The following is a 25412-nucleotide window of genomic DNA, read 5'->3' as shown; positions in this document are numbered from 1 at the left end:
TTAACCCTCTTAAGAGATAAGTAGTTTAGGCCTGAACATATTTTGTATTAAAATCAGATTTCATTTTAATCAGGTTTAAAAAAAATATTAAACAAATCCAAATTTTTTTATTTTAAAAATCTATGGTTATCCACCCTATTTCAGGTGAATAACATCTTAAAGAACAATAAGAGGGCTTTTCAATTACATTACACTAACTCAATTAAGCTAACACAATTGAAAACTCCATCCTATTTGCTGTCAAGCAGTGCCTATTTGTTGTCCCCGCCCCCCATGTGTTTAATAAATAAGGATTAATGTTTGTTATGCTGTCATCAGGATAGAGAACAAAACAAGGGATACACCAGTACCAAACTGATGAGTGCAAATCATTGGGAAGACTCTGGCAGCTTATTTGTTAACACAGGGCTATAGATGAGATTTGATGTTACAAGTCAGGCACAGAATGAGAGAGTTTCAAAGAGCTTTTCCTGAATTCAGCTGGTTTTCATACCATGAGAAGCAGCATTGTAAAATGGCATGGTGAGCTTCACATTCCTCTCAATGACTCTGAGAAACCTGGTCTGTTTGCAAATAAAATGATGGCATTTCATATCTCAGCCCTGCCAACTCAGTCTGGGGTCTGAGAATTAAGCTGTTTCCCCCCCTAGCTAATGCATCATCAAAAGTAAAGATTCTGCAATGGACACTTAGTTAACCATTCTGTTGCCACTGGACAAGCCAGAAGAGAAATCAGTTTGCCTTCTGTTAGCTGAGTTAGCTATGGTGCTGCAGCAGCAATAACAAAAACAGTGCCAATTTAGTTTAAAGTCAGCTGATATGACTCAGAATAAAGGGAGTAGAACTGTTGAACAAGAAAGTTCAATATTTACCAAGTAATTTTCTGACTATCACTTCATACATTTCTGAATCTATTGAAAGAAAATAGTAGCTAAACTTCCATTGTTATAAGAGTGCTTACAGAACAAGTCTTGAATACTGAAAATGGCTTTCTATGCCCTTCTTGAACACCTCAAGCTTTTCCAACTCCACGTGGGACAAAAACTGAGCCATCAAAGTAAGATAATGCAAAAAAACCCCAAACCCCAAAACAAAAAGCTGGAGATCTACATTCAGATTCTCCTAGAGAAACGAGTTAGGGTCCATTTTTCACTACACCATGTGGTTTTGGCTCCTGTTCATATATGGGATTCTGTTCCTCCATTTTTAACATGCATTGGCAGACTAAGGCTGCTGCAGGTCAGAACTAGCTAACTGCCATCAGGGGCAGGAGTGGAGTAGCAGGGTTGGGATGCATGGGCAGAGCTATAATAGAGAAGTTTACACAGCAGTTTCATTCCCTGTTGTGCTGACTAATGGTATTAGTTGGACTTTCATCAACACTAAATTAATGCACAAAAAAATCTAATGAATTGGCAGCCCCGATGCAGGGTTCTCTAGTTAGAATTCTAACATGAAAAAAGGGTATTTGGGTCTGCTGTATGATTTTTTTAAAATGTTTTAGGGGAAAATGTGTTGCAGAACAGTTAATCTACAATAAAGCGTCCTTTAGTATTTTGAAAACCAGTATGTTTTCAAACAGCCTGTGTGATGTAGCTCTAGGGAAATACTTCCAGCATTCTTACCTATACATATTTTGTGCTTGTTGTATAATGTGTTGGTATTTATAAAGAACAGCTCTGGATCTGCAGTCTGATATTTTAAGACAATTTTTTTCTTTCCATAGTGTGGGTCACATTTTAGGAGTATCTCACAGACACCTCCCTTCCTATTTGTGATTCTGTGGACCAGCTATACATAGATTTTATGCTACCACCTATCCCTGTAGTGGATTTTGTGCAGTCTCTGGCACTTCTGCCTTTTCAAGGTAAAAACTCTGCTTCTCCCACTTAATATCCCTGTAGCAATAATAGTTTCCTACATGGAAAGTATTTAACATATCTGCTGTCTTGTATTGCAATTTAGCAGCTGAAATGGATGAGGAGAGCCAACACCACATGGCCAGTCGTTTCTTTGCAGACCACCAGAGGCATATGGACCACAGTTTGAGAACCTCTGGTGGACGTGGACTGTAATATCTAGCCATTGCAATATTCTCAGGTCAGTGTGATCTGACTCCGCAGTATAAAGTACTCTGTGTGCTCATCTATTCTGTTCAAGCGGCATTTATTTAAAAAACCAAAAAACCTGAAGGGTGATGCAAGAGAGATTTTCATTTTCAAAGGCTGCTTCTTTTAAGTCTTGTGATTTGATGGCCATTTGCTTTAAAGTGAATCCGTAGCTTTTCCTCTGCAAAGGGACCACACACACAGAGCTAGTCAAATCACTGACGTGAAAAAGGTCCAAAGTACTATACTACTGTCAACATCTAACTATCAACAAATAAGAAATCCTTCAGACTGGCAAGTAGGGACTAAAAAACATGGTTTGAATCAGCATATAAAATGCCAAGATTAAACATCTAATGTGGTAACAAACGTGCGAATGCCAACGTTAGTGTGTGAATAAACACATTTTTGAACAATTCAGTCTGACGACAAACTCGAGTTTTCTCCATGCTGCCAGTTCACATCTTTCAGCCTCCCTACAAAGTATTGCCACAGACACGTAGGTTGATGGCAAAATACATCAAACTTGCTGTTGCTCCCTTCAGAGAGTTAAGCTGTAGCTGTACACGTGTATAGCTGTGGAATTGTCAAACTGTATTAGCAGAGTTCAGTTAAGTCTTAACTGTGGAGGTGCAGGCAGCCTACACAATCTTCCAGTCTGATTGCAGGAAACAAAACCCATTAAATGGTCTCCAGAGCAGATTTTATATACAATTCTAGTTACAGAAATGGCCTTGCTGAGAGGATCAGCTGTAATCCCGTTGAGACACAGCAGTTTGCTAATACTTTCTGTCAGTATGAATGTCCCTGCTGGCTATTTACTGTTAAAGAAATGGACTACAGTAAAAAATTAATAAATACTCTATTTAAACTGAAGTGCCTGTGTCTGCCAATTTTCCTGTATTTCATAAGGCAGGGAGAAGAGTGAAATTCTAATAGCTTTAGCTGGTAATGCAAGCTTATGGTTAAGGCTCCATGTTCTCAAATATCTACATTTCTGGGAAAAAAAAAAAGAAAACACCTCACTTTCAACTAAAAGTTTCCCATGTTGGACTTGGCACAAAAGTGGGTTTTTGGGAAGTTTGAGCAGCATTCAATTGCCCATTTTTACACTGTGTTAAGGTGGAGAGAAAGATACATCTATGCATAAGTCAACTGCACAAGCAAAACGCCTGCCTGAGCAACTGTCCTCAGGGCAATTTTTACTTTTGTGGAGGGAAAAAAAAAAATCTATGGAGATTGATTTGTTTAAAAACAAACAAAAAAGCATGGCAACTCAGTGGGCTTTGAATGTGAGACTAAAACCCCTGGGAGCCAGATTAAAGGACACAGGACAGGTAAAACTGTCAAAGGTGGATGATGAATTCCTGTATCTTGTCTCTAGAACTGGTCACGTTTCTCACATACATATGTGGTATGGGTATGTATGTGTGACATATGCACATTTATAATACATGTGGAGGTAACATCTGATAAAGGAATTCATCGTGCACTCTGACTGCCTTACCTGCCCTCTGACTAATCAGTCTTCCCCAAATCACCCATACAAAGATAGGATGAATAAGTTTTGCTTTTAAATGCCTCACAGAGGCAAATAGGGAGAGTAGATATATTGGAGAGGGCAGAGGGAGGGTTATCCCACTCAAGACTATACAGCTTTCAGTAAGCCCAGCTGGCAGGAATCAGGGTTGATCCAATGAAGTCAGTGGAGTGACACCACCTTCTAAAAGCTGAGAATCTGGCCCTGTTCTCTTAGGGGTTCTGTACTTGAAAACAGACATGCCCTAAAAGCCAATGTGCTGGTCTTTCAATTAACTAATGAAAAGGTGCAGATCATTCTGGTATCAAATGCTACTTTCAGGCAATAATTTAACAGTACCAACCCCCCAAAGCTTTAGTGACATTGAAAGAGAGGTAATTTATAAGATGTACCTTTGGGGTATCGACTCTCTCTTCCTCCATGAATGCTGACTCGACATGGCAGCTGGATGCGGGAAAGGAGAAGGCTTCTGGAGCTGGTGGGAGGCCCGGAGACCTCAGCAGCCTTACATTCTGTGAACGCAGGTTCACTGGGGGCACTACAGCTTGTGTCTATGAGATATAATAAAACCAAACAGTCTTAGGGCAAAAAAGGAATCATGAACAATGAAAATACAAAGATAATTGCAAATTCAAAACCTGGTAGTGTATCAGGGCTCCCCTGAGGAGTGTAGATATTTCTGCTTATCGCTGCATGATAAGGAGGAAGCCTTGGTACTAGTCAGGCTTTTGTCATGCTGGATAAAGGGAGAGACATGCTTGAGCTAAATTCCTTCAAGGTCATTGGCATACAAGTGTCATTAACATTAAAAACATAGTCCCGCTCAAAGGTTGTGGGTGAGATTTACTGCCTAGTTCTTCATACAGAAACATAGCCTTGCAGGCTTAGACGTCAGAGTTCATTTAGTAAATAGAAAGGTTTACGTTTCTGAACAAATAGCATCTCTTCAAAGATGGCAGAAGAAAATTGCTTGGAATCTGCAGATGCTCCAAACTGCTCATGCTTTCCATGTTCCACAAATCCTTTTCATGGTTCCTTTCCTCTGTCATGAACTGATAAATGTTTTAAAGTCTCATTTAAAAAGCTTTATTTGTATAAGAAATCTGTGTTAAAATGAGGCAAATGGCTATTTTAAGCTGTTTGTGACTGTCTAAAGATCATCCCACCCGCTGACCCCCTGTGGAACAAGACATAGAAAGGAATGGGAAGGATTCAGCTGTGAAGTCAGGCACCTTTAGACAGGAATTATCTCCTGGAAAACATAGTATTGAAAGCAAAGGGGCACCAAACTCCAGGCAAATGTGGTGAAATCGGGGAAACTGACAGTTACATGAAAATGGACTGGAACAAAAGAGCTGAGGTCCACACAACCTGTCTGTGAAAATCAAACTGCACTGATCTATATTATAATGCTGCATAAAATTGAATATAGTAAGGATATAGAGGACAGAGACTATCTTTCTGCCCAAGACACTGCACCTATGCAAACTGTAGGTAACTGTAGTAATAAAACAGAGGACTGCTTCATACTTAAGACATGAAGGGGTTATTCTGTGATTTCTCTTTTTTTCTCTGGCAGTCTCCACCATCTCAGCTGATGCCTCACAGTTACAGGTTGACCGGATTTTTTTATAATGGAATTTGTTCCTAAAATAATTTAAAGTAAGATCTATGTGGGAGTATGCAATTTTGTGTGGGAAATTCACAGAGTCCAGCCTGGAAGAGATAAAAGAAACAACTTCTCAGAGTATCTGGGGTGAAATTCTGGGTGCACTCAAGTCAATGAGAGTTTTGCCATTAACTTCACTGGGGCCAGAATTCCCCCCCCCGCCCCCCTTGAAATCCTCAGACAAATGGCAAAATCAAAGTGGGGATTCTCTTTATAAGGGGACTAATGCCATGGCTGAGATTGGTGTGACTCATGGGGTATACTGAATGCCATGGATGAGAACTGAATTTAAGCACATTACCTGATCTAAGGTAACATATTCTGCCTCAGTAAGCAACTGAGGGTTAGTTTTCATGGGAACTGGGCATACCATGTTGCAACACATTGAAATGAGAAAGCACCTCAAAGCAGAATCATAGCTATGTGGACTAAATTCCTCCACTGTCCCTAAAGGACCATGACTAGAGGCAGCTCTCCCATAGTCAGCCAGGTCTGGGGGAAAAAAATTTGTGCCACTATCATCATCATAGTCAGGCCTGGTTATGTGCTTCCATGTGTAACAGGCCCAGAATGATCAAGTAACTACACCTGCATGGGCTGAGCAACCAAATAAAGTGGTTACAAAAACAAAGTTCCATACAAAAATATTAAACAGACTCAGATATAATGGGGATCCCAAGTGTAAACAAGGCTCTAGTAGCTTCTGATATTTTACTATCAACATGTTGACAGGCTAGTCAAAAGGCTAGAAAGCCTGCACAGCCTTTTCTACCCCAGGGCTCCCCTATCTACAGCTGAACAAGTGGTAGCATCGGTGGGAATATTAGTGAAATTCCCTAGCATAGACACAGCGAGCATCAATCATTTGTGTCCCTGAGATCTCCTCAACAGCCTGAATGACTTTCAAACCATCACGTGATTTGCAAATGTGTCCATTTGGGTTAGCGGTGTCTGATCTGTGTTTTCGAGCAGATACAGATTCTACCTTCCACTTCAGGAGAATGCAAAACAAACAAAATGTCTTACAATTAGCCCCCAAAGCACGATCACTGCTCTGAGTCCTCCTGGAAAAGAGTAATGCAAGAAGCCTGGTAGCCTAGATGCAGACACATCTAGACACAGCAGCACTCAGCATACAGAAGGGACCAGCAACTTGACACAATATATATATTCAATACCATTAAAACTAGACTGTATGAGTCATCTTAGGTCAATTATTTTAATAGGGCCATGCCTCTCATGTTTTCAGTTAGGCATTAATGGACATTAGAATCCAGGCAATATTTTTGCACTTTAACGAAACAATCGGAGAGCATGTAAAAGGAACTCTAAGAGAATTATTGGAACAAAACACGATAAACTGTACATGACCTTTCTGTTTGGAGAAAGTAACTAGGGAATAAAGTGACAAATGGCAAGAGTGCCCCAGAGCCTGTACTGAATCCATTAGTTTTGGATGCATAACTGAAGAAGATACTGAGTAGATAGCCTCCTGGAATGTAGAGGCCAGTGTCTGAGCAGTAAGCTCGGAGATGCTGTTCTTGTGAGTGTTGATAAAATGCATGTGACATCTTTGAGACTCAAATCTATTAGTTAGTAGTCATACTGGGTCTACTCACACAAAGGTGCTGGAAAACCTCAAAGGAGTTATTTACAGTACTCAGCCACCTGTGCTACGGGATTGCTAGCAAAACTAGACTCCTGACCACATGCATCTCAGGAGATCCTCATGCTGGGCTCAGCAGAAACATTTGTATTTAGTGACAGGTATACACACCCTTGAGGCACTAAGTATATGAAGACAATGATATCTGTTGCTTAGATATCACAATGAATAGGTACCTTAGATAACTAGATCAGGCAGACCAACCCTAGAGATTTGTCTTGGGAATGACCTCACTTCTCCAGACTTAAGTGCAAATATAATGCATAGCTCAAGAAAAGCAGTGGGGAAAGTTAGGGTTAATTTTCAAAGGGTCCTGAGAGACTGTGTGCGTAAGAGCACTGAACAGAGTGTGCTGACCATCAGCCCCCCATCCTAACATAAATTCCTTTCACTCATCTCTAAATAATCCCCTGTAAGAAGTTCAGCTGCTCATTTGCAGATTACATTCAAGGTACTTGGAGCACAGAGAAGTCTGCAGCACAGTTGAGTTGATGGAGAAAGACAAACATACGGACCCTGGACTTCAGAAAAGCAGACTTTGACTCCCTCAGGGAACTGATGGGCAAGATCCCCTGGGAGAATAGCATGAGGGGGAAAGGAGTCCAGGAGAGCTAGCTGTATTTTAAAGAATCCTTATTGAGGTTACAGGGACAAACCATCCCGTTGTGTAGAAAGAATAGGAAATATGGTAGGCGACCAGCTTGGCTTGACAGTGAAATCCTTGCTGATCTTAAACACAAAAAAGAAGCTTACAAGAAGTGGAAGATTGGACAAATGACCAGGGAAGAGTATAAAAATTTTGCTCGGGCATGCAGGAGTGAAATCAGGAAGGCCAAATCACACCTGGAGTGTCAGCTAGCAAGAGATGTTAAGAGTAACAAGAAGGGTTTCTTCAGGTATGTTAGCAACAAGAAGAAAGTCAAGGAAAGTGTGGGCCCCTTACTGAATGAGGGAGGCAACCTAGTGACAGAGGATGCGGAAAAAGCTAATGTACTCAATGCTTTTTTTGCCTCTGTCTTTACAAACAAGGTCAGCTCCCAGACTACTGCACTGGGCAGCACAGCATGGGGAGGTGGTGACCAGCCCTCTGTGGAGAAAGAAGTGGTTCGGGCCTATTTAGAAAAGCTGGACGAGCACAAGTCCATGGGGCCGGATGCGCTGCATCCGAGAGTGCTAAAGGAGTTGGCGGATGTGATTGCAGAGCCATTGGCCATTATCTTTGAAAACTCATGGCGATCGGGGGAAGTCCCGGACGACTGGAAAAAGGCTAATGTAGTGCCCATCTTTAAAAAAGGGAAAAGGAGGATCCTGAGTACTACAAGCCAGTCAGCCTCACCTCAGTCCCTGGAAAAATGATGGAGCAGGTCCTCAAGGAATCAATTCTGAAGCACTCAGAGGAGAGGAAAGTGATCAGGAACAGTCAGCATGGATTCACCAAGGGCAAATCATGCCTGACTAATCTAATTGCCTTCTATGACGAGATAACTGGCTCTGTGGATGAGGGGAAAGTGGTGGACGTGTTGTTCCTTAACTTTAGCGAAGCTTTTGACCCGGTCTCCCACAGTATTCTTGCCAGCAAGTTAAAGAAGTATGGGCTGGATGAATGGATTATAAGGTGGATAGAAAGTTGGCTAGATTGTCGGGTTCAAGGGGTAGTGATCAATGGCTCCATGTCTAGTTGGCAGCCGGTATCAAGCGGAGTGCCCCAATGGTCGGTCCTCGGGCTGGTTTTGTTCAATGTCTTCATAAATAAACTGGAGGATGGTGTGGATTGCACCCTCAGCAAGTTTGTAGATGACACTAAACTGGGAGGAGAGGTAGATACGCTGGAGGGTAGGGATAGGATACTGAGGGCCCTAGACAAATGAGAGGACTGGGCCAAAAGAAATCTGATGAGGTTCAACAAGGACAAGTGCAGAGTCCTATGCACCGCTACAGACAAGGGACCGAATGGCTCGGCAGCAGTTCTACAGAAAAGGACCTAGGGGTTACAGTGGACGAGAAGCTGGATATGAGTCAACAGTGTGCCCTTGTTGCCAAGAAGGCCAATGGCATTTTGGGATGTATATGTAGGGGCATTGCCAGCAGATCGAGGGATGTGATCGTTCCCCTCTATTTGATATTGGTGAGGCCTCATCTGGAGTACTGTGTCCAGTTTTGGGCCCCACACTACAAGAAGGATGTGGAAAAATTGGAAAGAGTCCAGCGGAGGGCAACAAAAATGATTAGGGGACTGGAACACATGACTTACGAGGAGAGGCTGAGGGAACTGGGATTGTTTAGTCTGCGGAAGAGAAGAATGAGGGGGGATTTGATAGCTGCTTTCAACTACCTGAAAGGAGGTTCCAAAGAGAATGGATCGAGACTGTTCTCAGTGGTAGCTGATGACAGAACAAGGAGTAATGGTCTCAAGTTGCAGTGGGGGAGGTTTAGGTTGGATATTAGGAAAAACTTTTTCACTAGGAGGGTGGTGAAACACTGGAATGCGTTGCCGAGGGAGGTGGTGGAATCTCCTTCCTTAGATATTTTTAAGGTCAGGCTTGACAAAGCCCTGGCTGGGATGATTTAGTTGGGGATTGGTCCTGCTTTGAGCAGGGGGTTGGACTAGATGACCTCCTGAGGTCCCTTCCAACCCTGATATTCTATGATTCTATGAAACATCAGTTACTGACAGCAAAGAATGCCAAATCCTCAGAAAAGCAGAAACATTCCATTGAAGTTGTGCAACAGCACACTTTTCATTTGTATGCCCCCTAAAAGCTGTCCAGGAATGTTGAGGGTGAAACAGAACTACTCAAGCAATGAACTGGGGCTTAACGATGTAACTCCCTGTCCCTGAGGACAAGTGAAATCATCTTTGTTAGCTTCAGCCTCAGAGTGCAAAGTCAGGCCACGTCCAATCTGCTGCTGCTCTGAGCCAACAGCCTCTGCTTTGTTCACCTGAGGTGGGAGGCAAGATCCTTCACCAAGAAGGACAACTCAGTGTGTGTGCACAGACCATGAAGCTGGGGTGATTCATTGCAGGGAGTAGTTCTGATCCAGTCTGGCTTCTCAGTGACCACATGCCCTCTCCAAGCACAGTGACCCTAGTGCTCACAAAATGAAATAGGAAAATTAGCCAGCCACTTGGGAATTGGCCAGTTTCCAAGGGTTCTGATCCCATTGCTTAGGCAGACATACAGACAATTGGTACCTAGTGTCTCACATGATTTGACAAGACCCACAACTCTCAACAGGATGAGTCACAAACAACTGTCTTGTCATATGATGGTACTGAACAGAACAAATGCAAAGCACTCTGCCCAGAGCAACACCGAAAAGCTTGGGATTCTGAAGACACAGGAAAGCGAAGGATCCTCTGACACAGAGCTATCTAGGAACAAGAGCTTTCTGAAACAAGAACATTTTGTGCAGTGATCAGTCCCATCTCTGCCTGGAATTAGGAGTTACCTTGGCGACTGTTTGTTCAGCAATGGTGCTTGGCCGACGCTGACGAGCATCAAGTCTCTGCTCCACAGGGAAGCTACTCCGATGTGATTTGAGTCTCTCCACTAACAGGTAATAGATAGCAGCAAAGTGGTTATAACTCTTGTTCTGCAGAGACTGAAAAGAGAAACAAGTGTCTAAATGCAGCCAACCCTCCATTCTCCAAAACCACAAAATAAGGAGCTAGGAGAAAAATCACACTTTTATCAAAAACAAAACAAAACGCTTAAAGGGGGAGGGGGTCTCAAGCAAGTGTCAATCTGGAAACCAATCAGATGAGAGAAAGTTTCATGCCAGAATGGCAAAGTAGAGAGTGTCAGCCTCTTGAGGCTCAATGGTTCTGTTAAGTTAAAAAGACCAAGTCGCTGCAGCTGCATGTGGAAGCCTGCTTCCAGAGTTAGTGCTCACTGTGTGCCTATCTGCAGTGGTAGTTGGTGTCTGTAACCCAAATGCCTTTCTGAGCCCTCTAAGACTGGCTCTTAGCCATCTGAAGAGAGCAAGCTCCATGACCTCACTTACAAGAGGTAGGCTACTCCAAATCCTCACCAGCACTGGGGAATTGATCCCTGGAGTGCCTGTGCACACATTCAGCCCTTTCTGGCAAGAAGTGTTAATAGTGCAGCCTCCACACTTACTAAAAATACCAGCCATTCTAAGGAAATGATCATGCTGAGTCCTGAGGGAGTCTTTTGAGCATTTATTTCTGGTAAGAGGCACGATTTGGAATCCAAGAGAGAAAGACAGTCAATGCTTGCTGCTCTTACGCTTCCTTTTACTCTCCTCTGAATTTCACATCCCCACCCTTTCAGAAGCATAAAACCAAATTATTTTGCTTCTGATTTTGCCCCTCTCCATATGCCAAATGATGCTTTCCCCAATAACACCCTGTGAATCTGATGAAGCAGAAACCAACACAGCTCCTTTGTTTTGTTTTTCTGCCTAAGAATCAGCTTTACTGTCAACACAGAGCTCTAGAAATATGGGGGGGGGAGGGGGGGGGAGGTGGCTGGTTTATAAGCGGCAAGCTTCCGCATCCCAACAGGGGATCTTACAGAGCTATCACTTTACAAGCTTTGCAGCCTCAGAAAGTCCCACAGGAATTATTCACAGGCATTTCAGTTTGCTCTATGATCCACTATAAAAAATTGCAACCCCAAATGTTTGCAAGTGCACTCAAATAAAAACAACAACCAATAATTAATAAAAGAACCACCCCAGTTCTGGAGGCCCTGGGATACATGGAGTGAATTCATTAACCTTTCCCTCTGGAGCCAGGGGGTCCAGTTATGATTCCCAGCACAAATGAAAGTTAATTTGGTGATTTTTTCCCCAGGTCCCACTTTTTACATAAGCCCCACGCATTTTGCTATGACTGGCAGTATCTGCACAACAGAAGCCCAGCTCACTGATAAGCCCATTGCATTCAAGAGAACTTCTCCAGGTATTAGAGACATCCTCATTCCTCTGATCTCTTTTATTAATCAGTTACAAAGAACTGGGGCCAAAGTTGGCTAGAGCAGTTGTTGTGAACGGCAAGGTTTTTAAAGCTTCCAGAAGCTGGAGCTATTTTCTGTAACTTGCCTTCCCTTGCAAGGCCTGTGCAACTGATAATCCAACAGCAGCTTGACTTTGTTGCAAGAGTGACAGAAAGAATGTTATGAGAGAGACTCAGGTAAAATCTAGATTTAATAAAGCAGGACGGTGAATGGGCTCATTCTGGGGTGATATCTCTGTGGAAGGTATATTTTACCTCAATGGTTTTCTGTTGGTCTATTCCAAGGCTGTGCATCAGCCGCAAAACCTGCTCATTATACTCTCCAATGGAAGGCTCGTTCTCCTGTCCTTGTGGATAGAGAATGGGTCTCTGCACAGGAACTTCTATTAGCATCCATTTATGCTCCTTAATCTGAGCAATTGTCAATCTCTTGGATGGGTCTAGGACCAGCATTCTCCTGATCAGGTGCTCACACTCTGTTGGGATAAAAATAAAGTAAAAAAGGAAACATGCTACAAACTCCTAGCAAAGAGGCTACAGTGCACACACTGTATTAATCTGACACCTACTGATGAAGAGCAACAACAGGAAACTGTCCTAGTTGCTACCTAATTTTTGTGCTAAATAAATTTCCTGAAAGTTAAAATAATCTTTTGAGCTAAAGACTTCAGTTCACACCAAGAAAAAAAATCAACTTATTTAAAGAATGTGCTGTCTGGGGAGGGGTGTCATTAATTCTAAACATCTCCCAACATTTAACGCTTATGAAGCCACTTGATATGTTCAAAACACAGCGTCCCTTTAATTTAGACTAAACTATTGGCAACTTCTTCCCGGCCTGCAGGCCAATACCCACATCATCGGTTTTGGGGTTACGCTATCAAACATTTCCTCATCGTTTATGATCAGGATTGACCGAGCAAGATCCAACAACTGGATCAATCAAACTAGGAAAAGATCTCATAGTCTTACAACAAGAACAAGAACAACAACAACAACAACTGGGTGTGCCAAATATATAAGACTGATACCCAGGCGTGTGAGTTGGTTACGTGGTTGGGCTTTTCTTGGGGTGTTTGTTTTTTTGCTTTTGTTTAAAAGATGCAGTCAAAAAAAACAGGAAAACCCAATCTGCATTACGCCAAAATGATGGTTTTGTTTTCCCTGCATTTGCTTTCCAAACTAAAACGAATGTTTGTTTTGTTGTCTTGGAGAATGAAAACTACTTGCTGTTTGAATCTGTGAATTTTTTTCTGTTTCTAATCAGAGGTAGGAAGTGGGACACTCCTCCTTCATTTACAATCATATTCATTGCTCATTAATGACTCAGTTGTCCACCATCTGCAGTTTAAGAGTTTAATTTAATTAGAGCTTAAAATCCCCAAAGCATAAGGCAAAATATATTACCTTCTGACATGAAATAGGGGATCCTGAACCTTCCTTCCAGAACCCGTTGTCTCAGAATAGGGAGTGTAGGTCCATCGAAAGGTAACGCTCCACAGACTAGGACATAAAGAACTACACCCATGCTCTGCAAGACAGAGAACATTCCTGCTTTTACCTTTCAGATGCACACAAGTACTCTTTGCTCCGAGATTTACTTGTGAAACCACAGGCTATCCTTGCAAAAATTAAAGTTGATTCTACATCCTGCAAGAAACAGTGTTAAAGAAAAAGGAGTCATATACCTGAAAACCCCTAAACCTTAAGAACCCTCAGCTAACCCAAAATGGCGAGGTTTGGGGTGCCTTTTGCTGATAAGCAGGGTAAAGCTGCTGTGTGTAATGGACGAAGGACTCTGGCTGCTAGTGCAAAGCTTCATAGTGGTGACTGAATGATACATGAAAAATGACCTGCTACTTCAAGTGAGATTTAAAGACACTCTTTACTACATCTGAATATGTTCAAACAAAAAACCCACCCCAAATTCCCGTTGTTCAGAACACACAAACCTCAACCTCTCCTGTTCACTGGCTTGCAAAGTTTTAAGGGAAAAACTGATGTTTGCATGGACTGTGATGGCTGTGATTCTGCAATGCTGTGTGCAAAGCCTATTGAGAGATTGCATAAGATGTGCAAAGAGACACACACAACCAGAACAGCAGCATTAAGCCAATTGTCAGATTCATTTCTGAAACTATGTGTTAATTGGCAAAGTAAGTGGAAACAGTCTTGCTAAATTTGCCAAAGAAGATAGTGCCGTATGGAATTAAATGACTATACCAGACCCAGGGACATGAATCTGTATGGGTAGACATGGCACTAGGTGCCTCAATAGACAGGAAAAGCATTCTAAACACACACCAAAATTGTGTCAGCATACTGAGATTTTAAAACTAAAAATATTAAAAATCAATGTCTTTGTTTATCTGCTAAAACCTGAGTTGAGGATTATTTCTTCCTCCTGCCAACTCAGCTTTTTAGAGACCATTTCCGTTAGCTGCTTTAGCATTGTCAACTGTAGCACAACAACTCAGGTCGTGGCAGGTATGTGAAGGAGGAAACCGCTTTTCAGATGCTTTATTTTAAAATGTAAATACACTTACGGTGTTTTTAGTTTACAAGGAGATTTTGTTAATAAGCCGAGATCTTAAAACAGTTTTAAAAATATTTACCAAAGCTCTGCAATTCACTTTTCACATTCAAACACCGCTCATATTATTCTGAACCTTGTGCATGGGTGGAGAGTAATGGGTTCATTTGGCAGTTACAGGATAATAGGCTCAGCAAAGCTGTAACCTTTACTCATTAAAAAAAGAGTGCTTATGGGGACGGTGTTTATCTACGAAAACAACACAGATCTCTTTAGATGAGCAGCTGCAAGGTGAACGTCTATGCACTGTCCTGTCTGTGAACTGAGCTCTTACTCATGAATTAATCTGCCTCTCTCACATGTATGTAGTACGAGCACTGCGCTTCTGGCGCCAAAGCACAGGCTGCTGGATTGCACGGTATCTCTGGGTAGTTCAGGAGATGGACACATCATCACCAAGACCAGAACACTAAAATTAGATTAAAAACAAAGAATGAAAAGTCTCATGTTTGACAGTGCATTGAAGAGTGCAAAAACCCTGCTCAGTGCATGTTTCTCCCTCTTTCACTTCATGCGATTTTGGTTGTTCTCTCTGTCCTCTTCCATTAGAGCAGCAAGCAGGGAAACACATACACCGATTCAACAATATGAATCTGCCTGCAGCAGAATGGCACGGGACACATAGCTGCTTCTCTCTCTCAACTCAGAGAGAGGGCAGCTGGCAGCTCCCTCCCCACTGTGTTAGTGACTCAGACTCATCAACAATTTACATCGTGAATTCCTGCAGGAGAAGGAAGCAGTGCAGTGAAGCAGGGACATTCATACAAAGAACCTATTCGGGAAAAACGGTTACCTACCTCTCGTAAGTGTTGTTCTTCGAGATGTGTTGCTCATGTCCATTCCAATTAGGTGTTCATGTGCACGATCGTTGAAAGGTTTTTCCTCTAGCGGTACACGTTGGGTCTGCTGTGGAGCCCCCTGAAGTGGCGCCTTTATGATGGTGCATATAGGTCCCTGCCAACCCGCTGCCTGCTCAGTTCCTTCTTGCTGGAATACTCCGACAGAGGGGAGGCGGGCGGAATTTGGAATGGACATGAGCAACACATCTTGAAGAACAACAGTTACGAGAGGTGGGTAGCCATTTTTTCTTCGAGTGCTTGCTCATGTCCATTCCAATTAGGTGACTACCAAGGCCATACTCTTGGAGGAGGGGTCAGAGTTCATCTGGTCACAGATTGCAGCACTGCCAAACGCTGCGTCATCTCCGGATTGTTGCGAAATTGTGTCATGTGAGGTGAAGGTGTGGCTAGAGGACCATGTGGCTGCCCTGCATATATCCTGAATGGGCACTTGAGCTAGGAAAGTGGCAGATGATGCCTGAGCTCTTGCAGAGTGCATCGTCAATGTCGGGGCTGGAATCTTGGCCAAGTCATAGGAAGTTCTGATGCATGACGTGATCCAGGATGACATGCGTTAGGAGGAGATGGGAAGCCCTTTCATCCTCTCTGCGACAGTGATGAAGAGCTGTGGGGACTTCCAAAATGGCTTTGTGCACTTGATATAGAAAGCCAGGGAGCGTCTCACATCCAAGGAATGAAGCATGCTATCTCTGGTATTGGCATGCGGCTTGGGAACAAAGGTAGGAAAATGTCCCGATTTATATGGAATTGAGAGACCACCAAAGGAAGAAACGCAGGGTGTGGGCGTAGTTGCACTGTGTCTTCATAAAAGACAGTGTAAGGGGGCTCAGATATCAGCGCCTTGTGACCAAAGAGGTCCAGCTTCTTGGCCTCCTTGGTCTTCGGAGTGGGATCCGGCTGTCCTTGCTGCTCCGTGTGATTGGCGGCGTCCACCACTAATGTGCCCGGCTGGGGATGGGTGAAGAGGTGCTCATACCCCTTCTGTGGAACAAAATATCGGTGTTCTACCCCTTTAGCTGTTGGTGGGACAGAGGCCGGAGTCTGCCAGAGCACCTTAGTTATATTTACAATGGTCTTAATAAGAGGAAGGGCCACCCTAGAGGGCTCCTCAGGAGCCAGGATATCAACCATTGGGGCTGAATCCTCTGTGACCTCCTCAGCCTGTAGGTTCAAGTTTTGCACCACCCGTCGAAGGAGGTCCTGATGGGCCCTGGTGTCCATTGCTGGCAGAGAGGTAGTCGTCCCTGCCATCGACTCATCAGGCGAGGTGGAGGAAGATGCCCAGGGAGGGACTGGGTCCTCTTGCCCTTCCGGTTCCCTGATGCTCACCAGGGTAGTTTCAGGTGCATCAGCTATAGGTGTCCTTCCTTGCACCAAGGATGGAGCGACAACAGCTCCCGTCTAAGGGTCGGATTGCCCCGGGTCTTCCTCTAGGGATGCAGCCCGCACTCCTGGATCCCTTGAGTCCGATGGGGTCCCGAGGCCACCAAAGTCGCCCTCGAGTCTGGCCCCTGGGCCTGATGGTAGGCCCCTGGAGTCCAGAAGGGCCACTGCACCAGCCCCTGCCACTGGGGAGGCCATGACACCATTGCAACTGGTTGGGGTGCATCGCTTCTTGAGTGGTGCCGGGAATGGCGCCAGGATCTAGAGCGGTACCAGCTCCACCTGGAGGCATAGGATTCCACCTCCAACTCAGAAGAGTACTCCGATGCAGACCAAAACGGAGCAGAATCTGACGGTGCCAGAGATTGGTGCCGCGGCGAGGATGAGTGATGGCCCATCATTGTGGGCTTGCCCCTATGTCTGATGGGGGGCAGAGCCGTCATCGGTGCTGCCTTCGGTGCCGTCATTGTCGGAGCTGTGGTAGGTGGTGGTGCCAGCAGGCCCAGGGATTGAGCCGTCATGGCGATCAGATCCCGTGCCACTTCCAATGTGTCCGGTATGGAAGGAAGATTGAGGTCTTCTCCCTCTAAGTCCTCCGGCACCGGAGAGTCTACCCGCACTGGACTCAACAGCCCCCTTGTCACAGCCAGAGTTGACGGCTACAGGACTTGCTGGCCAGGTTTGGGGTGTCCCAACACAGGACGCACCTCACTGGTGTGCCGTGCTGGTGAGCGGCCCCTGTCTGCTTTCTTATGTGGCACCGGCGATTGTGAACGGTGTCGAAATGTGGAGCTGGGCCTCGGGGCCGGGAAGCAGTGCCAATGCTCCTTACTGGAGTCCTTCCTCGGTGCCAAGTGTTCCTGCACGGATGCTGGTGCACTGCACACCGAGGCTGCCGCTGCTGGCTTCAGCGCTGGCCGTGGGCAAAGTGCAGATTCCATTAGGAGGAGCTGCAGGTGAGAGTCTCTCTCCTTCTTTGTTCTGGGCTTAAAGCCCCTACAAATCTTGCACCTATCCGCCTGATGACCCTCCGCGAGGCACCTGAGGCAGGAGTCGTGCGGATCGCCGCGTGGCATAGGCTTCAGGCACTTCTCACAGGGCTTAAAGCCCTAGTCCCGGGGGAAAGGGAATCGGGGAAGATGCCCCAGCTAAGTACTATTCAACTAATTAACACTAATGGGTAACTATTTACAACAACTATTTGAAGAAAGACCGCTAAGGAGGCACTTGCAACAACCGTCACTGGTGGTAAGAAGGAACAGAGCAGGTGGCGGGTCGGCAGGGACCTATATACACTGCCATAAAGGCACCACTCCATGGGGCTCCACAGCTGACTTGACGGGTACTGCTAGAGGAAAAACCTTCTGACAATCGCGCACGCACACCTAATTGGAATGGACACGAGCAAGCACTCGAAGAACCACCTCACATTCAGCAAGGAACAGTGACAGCTTTTTGGATTAGCTAAATTATTTCTTGCAGTGACTTCATGTGCACCTACTATGTAACCTTAATGCCAACCTGGCATTCAAAGTGACTTTACAAAGCACGGTTCTATGCTTCAAAACTACTGGGTCTTAAGATCATTTTGTGACTTGGTCTAGAAAAATAAAGCCAGAGGGGAACAGCCTGTCTTGTGGCCTAAATGAAATTCAGAGGTGATTACAATCTTAATTTCTAAAAGATGATTTTAATCTAGTAAATAAAATAAAGATACCCAGATATCCAGTTGGGGTCCTTCATACTGCTGCCCTTCAAAGACTTCCGGGGCTGCATACGGGGGGCTTCCACACCAGGTGGTCAGAGGCTCACCACTTTTATAGAAATTTCCAAACCCAAAATCTGTAGGGAAAGAAAAAAAATTATTTTAACACATCTACATTTTTAAACCTGCATCCAAACCAATGATCTGATGCGGATATGCACTGACTGAGCCTAAAGGCCCACTTTCAGTCATAGCTCTATATTTCTTGCAGAAACCAGAGACTGTTACTCTACTTTTCACTCAACAGTGCAGATTGCTAATTCTTAAAGGTAACTGCACAATTGGCCTCATCCCAACCAGCACAACGTAGTGGTTAATTTCTACCACTGGGGTAAATCTGGGATTATAACAATGTAATTGTCTAATTAAATGAGAGAGTGGCAACCAGGCTATGTGTGCTGAGCCTACTTACTCACCTGTAAACGTCTGAGATTCAATACTGAACCCGAGAGCTCCTTGGCTTTCTCTAAGCTAGGCTTTCTTTAGCCCTGAGCACACTCAGGGTGTACAACCAATGTTGACAATCATGGCATCAACTTTGGCAGAGTTCCTTCTTCCCACCTCCAAAAACAGCAAGTATGTGAAAACACACAGGGCCTTGTATTGGCGAGGAAGCCTGCCACTGGCCCGTCTACAACCATTTGTTGCTAAAAGGGGGCTCTGCAACTGAACACTCACTTTTGGACAACTCTGCAATTTTAAAAAAAGTGTTCTTTATGGCCTAAAAAAGTGACCACATTTTGGAACTTTTAAATCTTACATGCAATCAAAATCCAAAAATGCACAGATAGCTACTTAAAGAGACATAGTTAAAAAAAGTTTCAGATTCTACACAACTTCCCCCATTGCTTACTTTCCAGTTTGTGTGGTTTTACTATCACATTATTCTAGTATCTAAAAAAAAATTGAACAGAGCAGATGAATTACTGACTATAATAAGGATTATTATTATATGCTATGCACTGTACATACACATCTGTGCCTTGAAGGGCTTACAATCTAAACAGACAAGACTGACAAGGGTGGGAGGGGAACTAGATGCTCAGAGAAGGAAAGTGATTTGACCAAGGGCACACAGCTCTTCAGTGGTAAAGAACCTAAGGCACAGAACCTGGGACTCCTTAATCCCAGTCCGATGACCTATCCATTGGGAAATGCTGCCTCTCCGAGGAAGCATCAAAACTGACTTAATACAAACATAAGAACAGCCATACTGGGTCAGTCCAAAGGTCCACCTAGCCCAATATCCTGTGTTCCGACAGCAGCCAATAAAGTGCTAACAGATGCTCAAAGTAAACAAACTGGGGGAAAAAAATAGAGAAAATGTGTTTGCTCCACTCTCAGTTCTAGTAATCATAGCGGTTACATGTAACAGTAGGTACAAAAACATTCAGTGTAATTTTTAAGTTGATGTCCCTTTCAGGCTTTGACTGCTGATTTGGACTTTGACAAAGTCTCTGGAAAGGTTGCTTTGGAATAGCTATTAACTTTGACTTTAAGAGAGCAGTTATGTGCCATCAGCTTGTCTGTGCATGTACAGTGGGTATCCGGGTCTTCAGCTAAATGAATGACTAATTCAGGACAGCAGGGACAAAATACACCCATCCTCAAGGTGCCACCTGATAAAGAAATAAAACAAAATGTGGGGAATGTTGTGTGTCCATTGCCACAATCCATGTCAGCCCTCTGGCTCTCTTCTGCCTTTACACACACACTTCCTAGTCAACATCTTCAATGCTCAGCATAACTCTGATCTGCCTCTCTGCTCTTACTTCTAGCTATCCTTCTTTCTCCCTTTACTCTGTCCATACTTCATTGCCTTCTTCCATACTCCTTTGTAACACCCCTCTTCCTCCTCCTGGCACACCTGTTTCAAGTTCCTCCTCCAAACTCCTTCCTTCAACAAAGCCACTCATTGCTATCCCACAAAGTGGTGTTAAGCTATTTATTAATACATTTTTAAAAATAAACCTCCACTGCAATGCACCTGCTCATCTCTTGTGAAATTCTGACTCCAATAAATCAGTGGAGGTTTTGCCATTGACTTCAGTGGGGCCAGGATTTCTTTCTTGCTTTGCGAGGGAGACAGTTTTTTCATATACCAATTTGAAGAGTTAGGTCGTTGGGCCCTGAACCCGTCAGTACATTCTGTATGGAGTAAATCACTGTTAACACTCAAAGAGGAAGAAGAAACTCGAAGGTGAAAGGGGGAGCAGGACGAACATATTCTTTGTTTAAATACCTTTTCAAGAGTTAGACAAACCCTAACTTTAATGTTAACTAGTGGGCTGTATTTTTGTAGGAAACTAAAGCCTGGTTGTGACATTACCCAGGATACAATCTGGACTGATGAACAGCTGTATTCCCTCAGTTCTCCAATCTGGGGTGTCTTTTACACTGCTCTGCTGTGAGAGCTACCACTCCTGGTCTGCTCTCGCACAGCCTCCAGCAGGTAAGTTACTCCCAATTATATTGTATGAGCGTTACAGCTAGCCACTCATGAAATTATAGTGCAGAGCAACACTGGCAAATTCCCAGTCCCAGACTTTCCCCAGAAATGTATATCTTGTACTGCCCTGTTCTCTCCTGGACAATTCAAGCTCATATTAAGTCCATCATTGGATTAATAGAAAATGATATGTACAAATCCTGTTATCCCAAATGGAGTTTCCCAAACACTTCAATCCAAACTCACTGTTTTAGATAAATCAGTAAAACAAGTTTATTAACTACAGAAATATAGATTTTAAGTGATTACCACTAATGAGGCATAAAAGTCAGAATTAGTTACAAGAAAATAAAAGTAAAATGCAACTAATGCCTAACTTAACAAGCTAAGTGAATTCAAAGCAAAGTCGCTCTCAACATATGCAAAAAGAAAAGGAGGACTTGTGGCACCTTAGAGACTAACCAATTTATTTGAGCATGAGCTTTCGTGAGCTACAGCTCACTTCATCGGATGCATACTGTGGAAACTGCAGAAGACATTATATACACAGACACCATGGTCTTACTGGCTGAATTTCTTTCAGTCAGGATCCCTCCCCCAGTCCAATGGTGCTTCCTTGTTCTTCAGGTGTTGTAGATGCCTTGGGTAGAGAGAAAGGGAGAGAGAATTTGGGGCACCTACTCTCTGTTCTTATAGTTCTTTCTCTTCTTCGAGAAGCATCTTCAGTTGAGGTTCAAGGAGACAGAAAGTTTGTGTGGATGGGAACCCCGAGCTGTTTTTTTGTCAAGATGTAGATTTTTCACTCACATCCTCTTTCCTGCCAAAGAACGGCCACTTAACCAGGTGACAGTCCATTTGATTTTGTTAACACCTGGCTGAGGCATTGCCTAGCCTTTTGTCTCCGGGGAACTGGTTTGTGACTACTCCCCAGACTTGGAACATATCTTAATAGTATCATATAGTAGAAAGTTATAACTTTACATACAATGTTGCCACGCACATTTTACCAGGACAATAATGATCAGCCAGTTATGAGTTTTCAAACCCAAGGCATATTTTGTATAAAATTTATCATAGTCATGTAAAAAGGGTGAATATACAGACTGTCACACAGTCTAAATGCGAAAATTAGGTCAATTTATCTGTGTCAGTCAGTCGGGTATGAAAAAACCACACTCCTGAGCAGCGTTGTTAAGCTGACTTAAGTCCCCATGTAGACAGCGCTAAGACAATGGAAGAATTCTTCCATCAACCTAGCTACTGCCTCTCAGTGAGGTGGATTATGTACACCAACAGGAGAACCCCTCCCATTGGTATAGGTAGTATCTACACTTAAGCACTACATCGGTGCAGTAGCACAGATGTGCCGCTGTAGCATTTTAAGGGTAGACAGACTCTGAGACATGTAACATTAGCAGGTCACAGGCAATCTAAGGCCCACAATCCAATGTACTGTGCAGAACTTCATATATGCTCAGCATTAGTCTAACTTGGTGTTATCCATTGTTTAGCTGCTCCTTGAAGCAGTGATCCTGCTAACTTTTCCAGAGAATAACAAGTCATACAATATAAGATTTCAGCTTGTATTTTTTCAGGTGATAAAGCTTTACCCTCCTAAGTAGCTGAGCTTTTAATCTGTAACTGTACACTAGTGTGTTGGGGAATTTTGTGAAAGTCAACAGTGTTGATTTACAGTAATCGGGCTGTTGATTTAGTCCTATCAACCACTGAATACCTCAGAGGCATGTGAATAGCATGTGGCAGTGATCAGCAGATAGCTTCACTGATAAACACACTGGTTAGTAAACATTGTGCAGGTACCACTGATACCACTTCATTTTGCTCTATTTGCATATGTTGTATTATGTTTGGGAAAGGACTCAGCTTTCGCCTCATATGACCTGTGCTACAAAACCATATAAGACCCTGCAAGTCACAAGCACAGCAACACAGTGTTACTGTTAACTACATGAAAACGCAAGCTTAATCCCACAGTAATAGGAACTGACAATTTTAAGTAAAACTAACCTTGCTCTGGAATGGCACATATGTGGAGTTGGAATTGCAAGATTTATTTTCAGTGTAGAGTAAAGGTATGTGCATTTATCTAACATAAGGCTACAAGATTCTCCTAGGGTATGTCTACACTGCAGCTGGGAGTGAGCCTCCCACCCTAGATAGACAAGGAGCAGGGCTTGAACTAGAGTGCTAAAAATAGCAGTGTGGACATACCCTTAGAGCTCATTTAATTTTCTCTAACTTTATTACTGTAATGCATCAATCGTGGTTTTTTTGATGAAATTCAGTAGAATCAAGCACTGAACCAATAAAATCTGAGTCAGTGGGTCACACAAAACTTAAACAAGATTCCTGTAATATCAGGGGAGTCACAAGCTTTTTCATAGTGTCGATTACATCTTAATAGAAAGACTGTCTCCTAGATACCCCCACTTCCATTCGTGATAGCATAGCACCATTAGTAGCTACAACAACTGCTCTGTGTAAAGTACCATCTGCAAAATAGTCAATGTTTTTTTGTTTTTTTTTTGCTGTTTATTAATTAAATATAGCAGCTGGGAACAAAGAAAGCCAATGCCCCATGGCCAGTCAGCTCTCTGTAGATCACAATATTGAAATCACTGCAGCAGGAAACATGGTTTAAGGTGATGCAAACATTAAGTCAATATTCACCAAGTATGATGATCCAAGGGGAATTCCTCCCATAAACTGGTCTTTTAATATGGCATGTTTTGTGGCCTATCTGGTCCACATGAGCAGTTGAAGTGTGTAGTTCAGTCACACTACAAACGCAATCCATACCATTTCCTCCTTGCCTTATCCCTCTCCTCCTTCCACTCACCCACTGTTATCTTGGGTTTGGTACTGGACACAGACACAGGAAGTAAATGTCTACACTAACTTACACTTAAGACTAGTTCTGAACTGACGTCACTCCTTCTTACATGAAGTTTAATAATACTTTGCGCTTTTATAGTATACTCCTTCCATCCAAGAATCTCAAAGCTTTATTATTCAGCTTGTCTTACCTTATAGGGGTTGTTTTGATAATAAATATCCCTATTTTACAGATGAGGAATATATGAGGCAGATATTAACTGACTTGCCCAAGATCACACACTGAGTTAGTAGCAGAGCCTAGACCAGAACCCATCATGATTAAGTGGCTGATCATCTCCTAAGCATAAAGCAGAATTCAGTGTCTCTCTCCTTAGAACCTTTGTCTGGACATTCCCAAGCACAAAAACCCACTGATATTCCTGAAATGATGCTTTGCTCCACCCTCTCTTACACTTACATACCATTTCATTAAGTAGATTGTGGGCAACCTTTCTATCATCTCTGATTTACATGATATGCTCAAGGAACACCACACTCAGATGACTCCAACACATCAGAACTCAAGTGGAACTGCCAAGTCCAGTTTCCTTTTATAAACATTTGCTTGTGCCTTTTTGCTCAGCTGTAACCATATGGTCCCCACCTATTTCTTTATCATTGTCTCATGCACCGCTCAAATTGATTTTCTTCTTTATATAAGCCATCCATCCTGTTCAAGACACACCACAGAACTTGCAGTCACGAGGGAAGGACAAGACTACAGGTAAGCATTTGGCGGCATTTTTATTAATAACCAAACACCACCACCAATCATCACAACATTGGAATTCTAATTTGCTTTGATATTGCATTAACTCACCCTCTCCCCATCTCAAAATTAACCATACCCAATATTCCCACCAATAACAAAACAGACACTAATCATGTCCCAGGGTTCTCTTGTTGGGAAACAAGAGCAAGAGGTGTCAATGAATGGGCTGCCTTTATGAATTGAATACTCTCCCTCAACTGATCTAGAAGGCCACTACCGCCTTCTTCATCTCTCTCCTCCAGACCCACCTCTGTCAAAATGCCTACAAGAATATAGCCAGTTAACATTGGTTAAGTCAAAAGGGTATTTGAGGATTATGGATTTTTAGTGTGTGTGTGTGTGTGTGTGTGTGGGGAACGTATACATTCTGACTGTGTTTTATACTGCTCCTCTATATTTCATAGACTACTTGTCTTCTCAGATAGTTAGCTCTTCACAAGAGGGATTATGTCTTCACAGGAGTTTGAACAGCCCTAACACATTGATGGAGCTACCAGAATTCAAATACTAGAACACTTTTCATTTTTGTAGAAGAAAAGAATAATTTGCTCTTCCTTCAAAACCTCTCTATATAAACACTATAGGAACCTTCAATTGGTATTTAATTATTGGATTAGGAATACAGCATGAGCCATCTTTATTATAAATCAAACAGACCATCTCATAAAACGGAAATGTAGCATAGGGTGGATTAGCCATTGCTTGGAATCTTTGAATTAAGATTAGAT

General features: G+C 43.2%; 1 protein-coding gene across 1 annotated transcript in view; it reads right to left on the bottom strand.

Moving 5' to 3' along the window:
• Nucleotides 1-25412, bottom strand: part of SIK2 (salt inducible kinase 2) — a 123274-nt gene that overhangs the window by 22621 nt on the left and 75241 nt on the right. Inside the window, exons 5-9 of the mRNA XM_074936916.1 lie at nt 18518-18642; nt 13372-13495; nt 12220-12440; nt 10434-10586; nt 4041-4199 (exon numbers count right to left, since the gene is read on the bottom strand). Of these exons, the coding sequence (XP_074793017.1) occupies nt 4041-4199; nt 10434-10586; nt 12220-12440; nt 13372-13495; nt 18518-18642 (782 nt within the window). The remainder of the gene's footprint in view (nt 1-4040; nt 4200-10433; nt 10587-12219; nt 12441-13371; nt 13496-18517; nt 18643-25412) is intronic.

This window comes from Natator depressus, chromosome 22 (assembly GCF_965152275.1).
Source record: "Natator depressus isolate rNatDep1 chromosome 22, rNatDep2.hap1, whole genome shotgun sequence".
NCBI classification, from domain to species: Eukaryota; Metazoa; Chordata; order Testudines; family Cheloniidae; genus Natator; species Natator depressus.
The sequence above is the reverse complement of the archived record's forward strand: the minus strand, read 5'-3'. Positions and strand labels throughout refer to the sequence as shown.